This window comes from Amborella trichopoda, chromosome 10 (assembly GCF_054954075.1).
Source record: "Amborella trichopoda isolate Santa Cruz 75 chromosome 10, AtrichopodaSantaCruz75HAP2 v2.0, whole genome shotgun sequence".
NCBI lineage: Eukaryota > Viridiplantae > Streptophyta > Magnoliopsida > Amborellales > Amborellaceae > Amborella > Amborella trichopoda.
The window spans coordinates 23,675,766-23,689,553 of record NC_142345.1 but is presented as its reverse complement, the minus strand read 5'-3'; the positions used below and the strand labels follow the sequence as shown (position 1 = coordinate 23,689,553).

The 13,788-nt window shown below is 36.9% G+C and overlaps 1 protein-coding gene across 1 annotated transcript; it reads right to left on the bottom strand.

Annotated features, from left to right (window-relative positions):
* Positions 1–519: 519 nt before the first annotated feature.
* LOC18428178 (phosphoribosylformylglycinamidine synthase) lies at positions 520–13,374 on the bottom strand. The gene is made up of 5 exons (XM_088850168.1): positions 13,079–13,374; positions 10,709–10,812; positions 7,096–7,209; positions 908–991; positions 520–814 (listed from the first exon to the last, which is right to left on the bottom strand). The coding sequence occupies exons 1-5, from the start codon at positions 13,350–13,352 to the stop codon at positions 758–760; spliced, it is 633 nt and encodes a 210-aa protein (XP_088706294.1). The 5' UTR covers positions 13,353–13,374; the 3' UTR covers positions 520–757.
* Between the last annotated feature and the right edge of the window lie 414 nt (positions 13,375–13,788).

Genomic DNA, 13,788 nt, shown 5'->3' with positions numbered 1-13,788 from the left:
AATAGTTTTTTGATATTTTTATTGAATTATTCTATTTTTAAAGAACACATGATCAAAATTTCAAGTGATTTATATTTATATAAACTAATTAAAATTACAACATAAAATACAATCGTGATCATTTGATCGACCCAGATTAACAACCACCACTGCGAACGCAAGGACCCATCCCCTAATATTCATTAGATAATCCACAACCCATTTGGAAATATGCCCATTTCAGTTACTTGTAGAAAGAATCTTAACTAGGGGGTGATGTACCGAATACATCAACCAACGGAAAAACCCACTGAAATGGATCGTGATAATCGTACTGTAACAAAGAAAGGGCAGTACCCATAACTGCACATAGTCGTGCATGCTGTGAAATTAGATGGAGGTGCAAGAGCGAATGGGAAATCATTTCAGTGGCGCCATTTTGATGACATTTTTAACAATTTTTCAAGTTTCTCATCGCTTTAAGCCCCGAATTGTCGAGTTGACCTGAATTGCCTGGTAGCCAAGTCAGGCATCGATTCCTTGTTTTCAATCACTGCTTAGTATAATGATGTAAATATATATTTTTTGAACATATGATGTAAATATATAGTTAATGGAAAAAATGATTGGTAAAAAATAGGCAGAGTTACATGATCAATCCTGAATCTGAGCACCCTGAACACATGCCAGCTCTAGATTAATATGAACCCATTTATTAGAAATATGATAAGACAAAATAATCTTAGCTACCTATTGAGCACCTGTAGATACACCCACCTTACAAAAAATATTTCATCCTGTCATCTCTCCTCATAGCATTGTATACCGCTTGAACCTGTCAAACATGCAATCACAATCCATTAACCGACAAATATCCCAATAAGAGAGAGAGAGAGAGAGAGAGAGAGAGAGAGAGAGAGAGAGAGACCTGTTCACTTGAGAGCACCCTAATGGGTCCAATTTTTACTGATACGTATTTTCCCCTGGAAGATAACTTTTGTGACACACGCCCCTGTACCAAAAGACCCAAAATAAGTACACCCATAAGCACATTGCGAATTAGAATAAGCCAATTTCAAGGCTGTGGATACAAAAATAGCAAAAAATATCACTTTTCACAATGCAGGGACAGGAAAACTAAAGTAGGATCTTAATATAAGCTGTCAAGAGAACATACCCTTTACTTGATTAGGAACTGAATGTAATTATTATCAAGGACTTTAAATAGGTCTGACATTCCAGCATATAAGGATCTCAAAGCCATGGAAAGTAAACCTCAAAGTACAAAAATGTCAACTTATGTAATTAAAGACTAATATACCATAGCCAAAAGAGTGTAAGTTCAGCTATCTTAGGCAACTGCCATGCTTATTCAACAAACGAATAGAATAGAATAATAAGTTTGTAGTTGTAGTTTTAACATCTAAATGCTTGTTTCCTCCCTCGTGCAGGATAAGCAATAAGAATGATGTACAACACAAACTTACAAAGTCTAATATCACAAGGTTGAGGTGAGCTGCGATGAGAAATTCTGTTACCCACGGGGTCACTTCTACTGAGATGCACAGGATGGAATTGATTTTGATCAGAGTTAAAGGAATAAACTTTTATTTTTTTTTCTTTGGGGTAATGTGTTATTTGAACACTACGACATGTACAAGACACTGAAACCAGTGTCAGTATCTGTGCAAAACTCGCCACTGATAAATGCTCAAGAAGAATCTCCAAGTATGGATATTTTTGGAAATATTGGGTAATAAATCCACACCGTCCATCATAGATACCAACAAGCACTTATTGCCTTCATGCCTTTGGAGGTTTCATAAAATGGGAGGCCCCAAGATAAAAATATCTAAGGTTTTAAGGCAAACTGATCTGAACGTTTGTAGAGAGAGACCAACGGTGTGGGTTGAGAAAGAAGAAATCCAAAGGGCTGCAACTGACAAATCGAAGGGATTACGACTGTTTTATTGTCAATTGCTTACTTTTTGAAAAGAATATTGATGCAGCCGAGCCCAAAAAACTTATCTGACTACGGAAAATTACCCTTTCCTATAAAGATAAGAGTAGGTGGTGGGGATCAAAGAATGCCGATCAGGATTTTATTCGAGTTTGGGGTTGCTTAAATATTAGTTTCTGTTTTAGGGTTCTAGGATGAATCGACAACTTTGTTTTCAGAACTCTGAAGATAGTGAATTCTTCAGGGGGAATCATTTCCCCTTTGTTAAGGCTTTCTGTTCTCTACTTTTGATCTCTTCTGTCCCTTGTTAAATTTAGTGAATTCTTGAGGAGGAATCATGTCCCCTTTCTTAAGGCTTATCCCTTCTCTACTTTTGATCTCCATTGTCCCTTGTTAAAATCCTCGACTCTTGGTGATTCCTCCTCAAGCATGTATTGATGTCCCTATATCTAGTAAATGAAAATTTCATTAAAAAAATAAAAAAAGATATCCCTAAGAAATATCCTTGGTAAATCTATTGTATTCCGCAGCATAATGATGGGACAACATATCAGAGCAGTACATAGCACATTTTTAGGGTTTGCATGCGTTTTATATTTTAATCCCTTGACGAAAAGAGATATAGACCTTTCAGGAGTGCTGAAAATGTTTTTGCTTGAGGTTTTAGAAATGCAAAGGAACTTTACCTTTTTCTAATGTGCATCAACAGCAAATGAATGTCCTGATTCTTCATTCAGAGAAGATAGGATAAAAGTATCTTGTTTGTTCCCTAGGTTAAGCAAATAACATGTCTAGAAATACAGTCAGTAAGGCAGCTTTTACCAACATAATTCTGTGAACTGGAGAAGTTACATCATTCCTAGTGAATAGCCTTTGGAGCAACTCAGACAAGTAAATTAGAATTTGATTATGGGGATAAGCACCTGAACTTCTTATGAAATCAATAACTGCAACGTAGGACATTTTGACAATGAATTTTGTGTGTTATGAGGTGCAATCAATATTCTTGGTCAGGCCAATCCTATGGAAGACATTCAAAGAAGAGTATGATCAAGCAATGCACGAAGTGAAGAAACAAAGTCAAGAGAATTGTAGAGAGAGAAAAACAAAATCATACCTCATGATGCTCATATGGTAACATAGCACAAGGTGTAAAGCTAGACAACAAAGTGATGATCAGGTATATTTCAATAGGCATAAGCATAGTTGTTAGAGGCAAGAGCGGGATCAGTTCGAGATTTGCCGAACCGCCCTATCGTGGAAGCTCGCTGAGGTTAGGATCGGTGTTCGTACAATGAACAAGACAAGGAGCGAGATCCCATGTCAATAGGTTCGATGTTTTGACTAGCAAGAATCTAAGCTCCACTATAAAAAATAATAAGGTTGTAAGTAGAGGTAGTACGAGTTCCCTTGGTTACGGAATCGAGGTTTCTGTATGTCATATAACCGGGTTCCTCCTATTCTAATATCGTGATTCTTAAAGTATAGGAATCAAGGTCCTCAGCTGATTGGCCCCGGGTCCGCAAGTGCGATTTACCAAGGATCCCTTATTAAGTGCCCACCGCCCTTAACAATGGATTTATCTATTTTCACGTGAATAACAACAGCTTTATAAGTCGATCTTTCTTGTGAGCACTACATCTTCAGTCCATGATACAAGCTTGCGTGCAGCATTCCCTTTGAGTCCTTGCCAACCCAGTATCCTACCACTCAAGAGTCATCTTCTTCGAATGTAGTCTCTTCTGCTTCCATTGTTTCTCAAAGGCCAGCTCTCCGAAGGGACAAGAGGACAAGATGAACTACTCTCTCTTCTCTCTCTCTCCCTCTGACTGACGTAAAATAAGCTTTTTAAAGCTTGGAATGAAAGCATATATTCTCATCTCACAATTGTCATCAGATTTAAGACTCTAAAACAATAGGACATCATAAATATAAGATTCTAAATGAAGTATATATTCTCACATATAAGAGGAATGGCTTACACAACAAGACAAAAAATATGCCTAGTTCAAATTAAGAATCTAAAATAATGGAACTTCGTGCTACGCGAAAAAAGGGATTGGATTTTAACATCATGGAACTTATGATTCCTAATTAATGGGAACTTCGGACAATGGCAATCTCTAAACTAGTATCATCTGTTAATGAAAGTAGAACCCACAAACATAAAACCCAAGATTTTAATGTACCAAAACCTTCGACCATAGTTGATGGGAGCCGGGATCTATTTCGAAATGGATCTGGATTCTACTGATGGATAGAATGTGGTCCCCTTCTTTGGGAGTGAGATCTCAAAATTGAAAAAAAAGGGTCCCTACAAGATCCCTTGCAGGAATTGTGGGATCGAGGTTCCGGAGTGGGATCGTCACCCTACCTACAAGGTTCCCTTAACTATGGGCATAAGTATAGATTAGGCCATAGTGATAGTTAATAGACAGTTTCTAGTTTGTTAATGTTTTGATTAATAAGGAGGAATGGATGGCCTCAAGGTGACCACATATGTGACTTAAGAAAATTGCTCAACAAGTGAATAAAACTTAGTTGTGCCTAAGTTTTGGACATCGATAACAAATATACATAGGTAGTGACATATAGAGGACATTTCTGATATGGAAGCAATGCTTTGTTCTTTTTTTTTTCAACCAAGGGTAGCGATGTGGAAGCAATGTTTTATGATTTAGTGACAAGCTGAGTTAGAATCCCAACATGGAGTAATGGACACTTGCATATTTTTTCTTTTCTCAACTCCAAAATTTTTTTTTGAAGAAGTCACTCGAGTTTTTCCACATTAACTGTTTCACTTGATATTGAGTTTGAGTAATTGAATACTGCTCAACTTCATGCAGGGTCACACAAACAATAGCATTATACCTTTCTAAAGAGTATGGAGAACTTGGGAAAACAATAAGGTGGCCTTGGCAAAGGCTACAATTTATCAATGCAGGGCAGGACATATAAGCAAGATTAGAAAGCATTAATAAAAGCTTTATTTATGATCACAGAGACAGAGAAAGTGATCATGGTGATTTCACAGTGCAGAAGTACACTAGAATAAATTTCCGGTGTAGCCTGTCTTTATTCAAATAAGTATTTCTAAATACTCTCTTCAATTGTTTCTCCTTTTGAGATCTTGTTCAGATTAGGGTCATTGTTCCTTTGGATTGGCATGGTTATTGGACATTATGTACTTCTATAATGTTCTGATTCAGTTCAAGTAAACTCTACGGTATTTACAACATGTAGACAAGTTTGCTTGAGGTAGGTTAAGAATTTGAACCCTTAAGGAACATGAACCTGTAACTTTTTCTACTTTGCCAAAATATTAAGTTCTGGTTCAAAACCATGAGAGTTCGGATTTACAGCAGAAGTACTTCTGTGATTGCTGGGCTTCAATTAATTCAATGGGCTCATGACTAGATTGAGTGATGCTTTAATTGATTCAATTCTTGCAAATGGTATCGGGTCAAGCATAAAACACGTGGACAATGGCAATGGTCAAGAAGATTTGAGGTTTATGCATGTGTAGTGGAATAGAAAGAGATGCTGACACAGATTCAACATCATGAAAGAAGCATTATGAAGTGGTTTATGGCGCATTCATGTGCAACAAGTCCATGTCTCTTTATTATTTGGTGGATCATAGGTACAGCTATAAGACTGAGAGCAAGGGTCTTCACAATCCTCGCAGAGGGTGTTCTTTGAGCAGAGCTTGATGGGGAGAGTTGTGTTTTAATATGAAGTGTTAGAAATCAAATCAAATTTGCATTATTTACTTAAGAGATTTCTACTAAAGAAGAGCTCCATCATCATCATCATCATCATCAGAACCTTTCCCCAACTAATGGGGTCGGCTACACAAATCGGGGTCCACTATTCTGCTTTATTAAGGCCATACCCTCAGGAAGGCTATAAGTCCCCATATCTTTTTTCAATACTTCAAACTATATCCTTTAGGATCTACCCTTTACCCATTTTAAGTCTTCTACTTGAACCAACTCGCACTTCGTAACAGGTGTTGTACTGGATCTGCGTTGCACATGCCCAGTCTACGTAAGTCTACTTTCTCTTATCTTATCACCTATTGGAGTCACACCTAAATTCTCCTAAATGTTTTCCTTTTGAATTCTATCTCTTCTTGACCACCCAACATTCCCCCCAACTTCCCCTTCGGCTTCATTGTTGTGTGGCGATTGTATAAAACTCCAGTTGCACATCTCCACTTCACCCACCCAACTCTAATTCTATGTGTAACATCTTCCTCAATCTCTCCATTTTCCTGGATTATCAACCCAAGATATCGGACGTGCGTTCTTTTTTATATTTCTTGGTCATCAAATTTAACTACTTCCTCATCTCTACTCCTATAATTACTAAACTTGCATCAATAAAGGAGAGCTCCAAAAGAAGTCTGAGGGAAATCATTAGAGCTGCGAAAAACTGGAATCCTGGTAAATGCAATAATATTTTGTGTGACATGTAAATTTTTCAATAATCCAAGCAAGAAACACAGCAAAACATAAATTGACCAAATGCTGGGCATTCTGTTGGTTTCCAATATCTGAAATCCAGTGTCTAAACATTGGGCAAGCGGCAAGCCTAATAACTTTCATCGTATATCCCACCCTCCATGATTTTGCATCTCTTACCACCAAGAATCCAACATGTCTCCTTCATCCAATGTCCCTTTTTTTTTTCAAAATCTATGGCACCACCCCTTGTACTTACTTCTTAAATTAGTACATCACGTCCTATAAAGCAACTTACGCCATGTATTATTATAGACATCATAATATATTCACTAGGGAAAAGTTCCACTCCAATAGGAATGGGTAACTTTTATAGGATAGATGAGATACTCATGAAAAAATAACCTAAATAGAATATGAAAAAGAGATCAATATAATTAAACGAAAAGCAATTTGCCTGTAACATAAGTTACAACAGTCAAAAAGAAAAACAAAAGACCAGGTAGCAGCAGCAGTAATAATACATTAACAAACATTTTCATTAAGAAGCAAAAAGTTAATTTTTGTTATGGAGTTAAACCTGTATGACAAATGAATAGCATCTAGCTCATATAGTTTTTCTTGTCCAAGGAATTGAACTAACATTTCAATAAAAAGAAAAAAGGATTTGAATAATTACGTGATACTCACCTCTGGAATTGGCTGCTGAATTACTGATTCAACGGCAACAACCATGGCTTGCACAAAATCATCACCTCCAGTACCAATGGCAGTAAAACCCCTTACTGTTGGATAAGAGTTCACCTGTGATGTTAATAATATGAATCCATTATCCTATGATACTCCTAAACACCACCCATATTTTGGAACATTAAAAGTTGCGATATATATACCAACAGGGGAGGGAAATACAAGCTTTTGTAGGTCAAAGGGTAGCAACATAATCATTTCATTTCACAAATGTATGCATATTATCGCTATTTAATGAGTTCCCCTCTGGTGTAAAATATATGGTTGCTTCTCTCGACTCAGGCATAAATAATCTTTATTTAGACTCGTCCCCATTGAAGTGGTTCTGTACTATTTCCTTTATTGGTTAGAGCTAGGGCATTGTATCCAACCCAACATTTAAATGTTTAATTGCTATGTTTCAATTTAACAATGGTGTACCAGAGTATGGGGGATGCTTTGTTCTTGTTCTCTAAAATAATATCGCCCATTAGTTTTGACGGCTGCCAGCTATGCTTTGGTAATGCATAGTTTCATTTCATTTTCTTTATTTTTTGCCTTTTTTTTTTTCTTTTCTCCTTTTGTTTTTTTTTGGTTTTTGGTTACTGTAGTTTTCTTATGTGGCCTTTTTGCTTGTAAAGCAGACATATAAAGGAGAACAGGGGTCAGTGATACCATAGACCCCAACCCTAGCTAATTGCCTTCAAAATTGAACGAGACTTTAAAGAGCAGTGATATTCCATGCTAATCCCCATACTATCCATCCTATGAAATAGACCCATATAGATATTATCTTCATGTTGCTTAGTATGGAGCCGCCTGCTAAAGCTTGAAGAACATCACACATTACAATGTGTCTTATCATCCATGATAGATTCAACTATAACCCACGAAAAAGGACGCAGATAAGAATGCCTGGTTGAAAAAGATAATCACACCAAGGGAAAAAAAGAAAACAACAACTTTACATAAGAAGTGATCTAAGAGCTTGTCATGGTTTGCCGACCCTTGACCTTGAATTGACCATCAATTGTTTACTTTTACAGGCATCCATTTTGCACTACAATGGCTTCCACTTTTCACTTCTTCTATTAGAAGAAGTATGCATGTCTCAACAAAACTAAAGTCGAAACAACTACTTGCTCCAATTCAAGTTGATGGCTCTAATACCACACTGGTCTGTATTAGACGAGAAAAATAATGATATACAAAACCTATAAGAAAACCCATGACATGCAAATAACATTTTTTTTAAGAAGTTATCAATTGTATTGATTGGAGGGGTAAGAGTATAAAAATGGGCTGCCTGAGAGATTCAGGGGCTATATATAGCAAAAAATCGGTTGCCTAAATCAGGAAGCTCTATACAGAAATGCCCCCGAGGGGGAACACAATTGAAGGACGAAGAGGAAGAGGGAGAGAGGGTGGGAACCCCAGGGGTGAGTTGGCTGAGTTTGAAAAAAATACTCAGTCTGTCGCATTTGTAGCACCCGCCTTGGCGAGAGAGTCTGCTGCTGAGTTGCTCAAATGATGAACAAGTCTCCAAGTAACCGTCAATCCTTGACTCACGTGAGAAACTTCGTCAATGACAAATAAGATTAAAGGATCAATTCTTCCGTGCAAAGCCCATAGCTACTACACCAAGTAGAATCCAAACAAAGAGTTACTGATGCCCCAGCTAGTAAACTCCTTTGAACTTTGTAGCGGCTACAATCTTATGCTTAAATGCACACCAAACTATGGGTCACATAAAAGCCTTGCTATCTGTTTAGGCAATAAACTCAAGCTACAAACTAAAGCAAGAAGTAGCTAATTGAAAGAGAGAAGCTCCTTAACGCAACAACACATCAATAATGAATTTGGGAAACAGTCATTTTACTAGCATGAATGCCTCCTTGTCCTTGTAGGATATTCAAAGGAGAAATGTGATTGCTAGGGCGAGATCTATATGCAGATGGAGGAAGATCATGTGTTAACTTCCTTCGTGGTATTAACGCTGATTGCAAATGTCTTAAGGAGTATAGTTTGGAAGTAACACATTTTACTAGCATAAACACCTCGTCCTTGTAGTACATTGAAAGGATAAATGTGATTGCTTGGGCGAGATTTATATGCAGGTAGAGGACAATCATGTGTTCACTTCCTAGGTGGTATGAAGGCCGATAGTGAATTTCTCAAGGCATATATTTTGGAAGTGACTCAAGCCTATCCCCAAGGTATCACCTATCTTTCGGAGAAGACAACAAAGAGAGACATGAGAAGCAATAAATATTCTCCATCTCATGGATGAATATGTTCCTATAGCTAGGATCACTTGTAGTGGACGATTCACAAACCATTCAACACAGACAGCATGAGGAAAAAGGAGGAAAAGACCCTCCTAGCCAAATCCATGTATAAGATGTCGGGTGATGACATGGTAGAACTCTCCCATAGTGAACCTGGAGGAAGGAAGCGAAACCCAAGTTGCTAAGTTTTTTGTTAATGTTCTAAAAGTAGATATCTTACTATTGATCCTCCATAGTGACGGGGTGTCGCCACGGCTAATATGTCATCCCTTTGCAGTGGGAATGAGAGATATTCGACGATCATCTTTTCTAGTATAGGATTATGGAAGTGAATGCTTTGAGCAATCAGCATTTCTAGGAAAAACCTTTATTGTTTTATAGGGTTCTTGCAAGCACAGGTTGGGATAAGATGGAAAGAAACAAGCTCTATGGGGTCCATGTTTCTTGGTGATCGTTGGGTGATTTCAAACAAAAAGTTAATAACATTTTTAGCTTGAGAAAACAGTTAACAGCATAAAAAAAAAAAAACATTTTTAGCTTGAGAAAGCTGATTCTGTTATTTATTATCAAGATTGTCTAGAAAGAGTTTATTCACTAAGCCTCACACAATGACCGAATGACCTCTAAGGAGTGAAGTGATGTCAGATATTTAGGCTTCTTGGCTTGATACAAAAAAATCATGATACCAATTAGAACTTGAGTGGAACTTAAGTGAAAATTGAGTGGATTACTCTTCCCACCATGGGTACATAACTGAACTCAGACAGTTGCAAGAACGGCAATCAATACTGAGAAAACTTTGGAGGCCTAAATTGTGGTAGCCAACAAGTAGCATTAGTGTTAAGCTGACCCATCAGAAGATGTAATTCCAACTACTCTTTGGCTGGTGATCTGTTCATTTGTCACATGGCTTCTTAGGTGTGTGGTACTGCAACATGATTCCTGGAACCTTATTTGAAATTTAGAACGTTTAGAGGAGATTCACCTTTCGAGAGGGATTTCTAAGGAAACACAATAATTATGTCCAACTTTGTTGTTGCCAAATTTTATTGCTTCCTAAGGGAGGCAAATTCTATGCTAAATAGGTAAATTAAATTATTGATTAAAGAGAAAAAAATACATATCGCCTTAGAATGGCATCTCTTTTAATGGAATTATTTTTCATTAAAAGAAACTTCCAAATGAAGCACTCAATGGGATATCTTGCAAAGGCGGAGCTCAAAATAAAACAGAAATAAAAGTGTTGTAACCCATAGTGTATAACAAGAAAAGGATCAATATCATACCTGTTGATCAAGAACAAGCCATTCATTTTTTGAATCCCCTGTTACTGTACCTCCAATAACAACATTGGTTGTTTGTGCAACCCTTCCTTCAGACTTCGAAACCTCTAAAAACCAGTACAAACATCCCTCAATATTTTACATGAATCATCAACATTCTTCTTTATATCAGTTATTAAAATATTGTAGAAAATCATCCAAAAAAACACAATCAAAGACGAGAGATAGAAAGGGAGAATTTCCTGAAGATAGCCATTTTATTTGCTGGGCACTAAAGAAACTTATAAAAAGAGCAAACCTGAAAAATGCAGTTGTTTTCATAAGTCACATGAAATCATTAACTGATAACATAATCCTTCCAAGTTCCAGCAAACATAATCATTAACTGATAACATAATCCTTGAAGTTGTTTTCATAAGTCACATGAAATCTGTATGGATGCCTTTGGAAATTACATTGTTTCTTTGTTCAATATACCCCGAAAATATAGCCAAAGTCCATAGCATCCTAAGTAGGCAGCCTCAAATTAGCATTCACATGCCACATGCAAGCTATTCTACTGCAGCAGGAATCCTATGAGAACCTGTTGTCTCCTAGTAAACATTGTCAATATTACACCAACTATTTATCACCTGTATCTTGAAATCAGTGCAAGCAGAATAACGTAATTTGTACAATTTTTCTGTCTATAAATGTCATCCATCTTTCTTTGCTCTTTAGATTAATCGGGTTTTGCATTTATAATTTGGTAATAAAGTCAATGCATTTCAAGGATAAAAAACTGCTCTGTTTTTTTTTTTTTTTGGGAAGGAGGGGGGGCCGCAGGGTAGCATAGTGGTATGAATCGAACTTGAGATGCTTGAGATGTAGTATTGCTAAAGTCAACCACTAACCACTTAAGCCCAAGCCCGATTCCTAAAACTGTTATTTCATTCTCGGCATTCAAAAACTCATCCGAGCCATCTCAGACTTAGCCAAATTACTCGGGATTGGCTAGTACCTGAGGCAAGTTCCTATATACCTACACAGGTACATGGGAAAGCGCATAGTACTTGTACTTGCTCGAGTACTGGAGAAGTCATGTTTACAGAAAAAGGGGCCACCACCCTACTTATCTTATTTCTCTCTCTCACAAATTGGGTACAGAATATGCCCCTTTTTTCATCTCTCTTTGAAAGGGGGGCAGAAATCTGTTCTGCCTCCTCCTTTCATTCCTCTCACTCTAAAAGAGATGGAAAATCTGCTCCCTTTTTCGTCTCAATATAAAAAAGGGTGGACATCTGCCCTCCTTTTTTCATCTCTCTATGAGGGGGCAGAAATCTGCCACCTTTATTCTTCTCTCTCTCTCTCTCTAAAGGGAGTGGAAATCCACCCCCTGTTTTCATATTTATCACTCACTATCCCACAGTGTCTCTCTTTATTCTCCCAAATGCTCTCTCTCCCCCCAAACATCTTTCCTGTTTTTCCGTTTTTTCCAGGATTTTATTTTATTTTTACTTTTTTGAAGGCATTTTAATGCCTGTACACTACTCAGACAAGTCCATTTAGACTCGCTCAAGTCACATGGTTTGGCCAGGTGCCAAATTCTGAGCCCATGTCAAGTATGTACTTATCCTTCAATATTCCTTTGCCAAAGACGTTTTCTTTTTCTTTTTTTGCTTTAAGTTTGGATAAATGAGTTAAACAACCACCTAATGCCTCAGCAATCTAACCCCAAAATTGCCTAGATTATATAAGCTCTCATGAGTCAAAATAACAGTAAAAGGTGCCCCAGAAAAATGTACAGTAGCAAAGGTGATCTAAATTTTAGAATCCAAATCATGGTAAACAACAAAATAATGATTATGAATAAAAATAAACTATAATACATGCAACAATCCATAATTCTTTCAATCAAAGTATAGTTCTAATCAAAGGAATTCCAATGCTTTCTCAACAAAATCTTGGGCATAAAAAATTCCACCGAAAACCTAAGAATTGAGATATTTTACGCTGTTAACATAACACGTACCAGAAAACATATCTAAAATAATAAAATTATTCATTACGCTAAAAAATCGAAGATATTCACTAATTGCCCGTAGCCCCTTGAATGCGTCTCAAACAAACATGAATTCACAAAACAACAATTTTTTTTTTTTTTTGAGGTACAGAAACAACAATAATTGAGAGAAAAAAAATGAATAATGAAAGCTTATATCTTCATAAACTCCGAAACTCAATTCGAAAATATAAAACCCTAGAAATCCAAGCATTTCCTACAACACAATCCCATAGATTCCCAAATAATCAATGGGTCCACAGAAACAACCATAATTCAGAAACAAAAAAACACAAAAAGCTCCTTTGTTTTTGTAACAATAGCGAAATCACCAGAGATGGCCTTGAGAACGGCTTCTTGAGGAGGTTCGTTGTCATCCTGAGATGGAATCTGAGAAGAAGAATTCGAATGGGAGCACCTAAGAACAACGGCTTCAGACTGAAGAACCCTGGCTCCTGCATGCTTGTTAGTAATGGACAAAGAAGGAAGACAAGCCCTGCTAAAGCGCAATTTGAGGATAGATGGCAGTGGAGGTGAAGGAAGAGAAGAGAATAATAGCGAGCGGAGAGGAGCAGCAGCCGTGGTCGCACTGGTTGCCGCCATCATTTCGCTGCGAAAGATTGTGTGTGTTTTCTCAGCAACACATGTAATTGTTATTTACATATACATTAATATATTTTAATTCAGGAAAAAGCTTATATCCGGTTGCAACCTTCAAATGTACTTCCGTCCAAAATCCATTGAAAAAGGTTGTTTTAACGTTGAAAAAACCTTTAATTAATCATCTTGACATCGATTTATGAATATAAAAGGAAAAAAAAAAAATTTAAATCCCATAAATGTGCATCTAGCAATATTGAGTCCCAAAAAAGTACATCTTGCAATATTGAGTTCCAAAAAATTTGAAAATACGCCATAATTATTTGTTTAAAGTTGCAACCTCATAAAACCCACACCCTTTAATTTAATTTAAGACATAGATAGAGGCCATATATGTATACATCTCATGGATATATTTTTTGAGCTATGGTCCCTCAGGAGC

Bases quoted from the DNA above. Each gene is read 5' to 3' on its own strand.
- LOC18428178 (XM_088850168.1), bottom strand. From the start codon at position 13,352: ATGATGGCGGCAACCAGTGCGACCACGGCTGCTGCTCCTCTCCGCTCG. The intron at 992-7,095 runs GTGAGTATCACG...CTTTTGGTACAG, and splicing joins TTCAGCAGCCAATTCCAGAG to GGGCGTGTGTCACAAAAGTT. The intron at 815-907 runs GTCTCTCTCTCT...CATGTTTGACAG, and splicing joins GGGTGCTCTCAAGTGAACAG to GTTCAAGCGGTATACAATGC.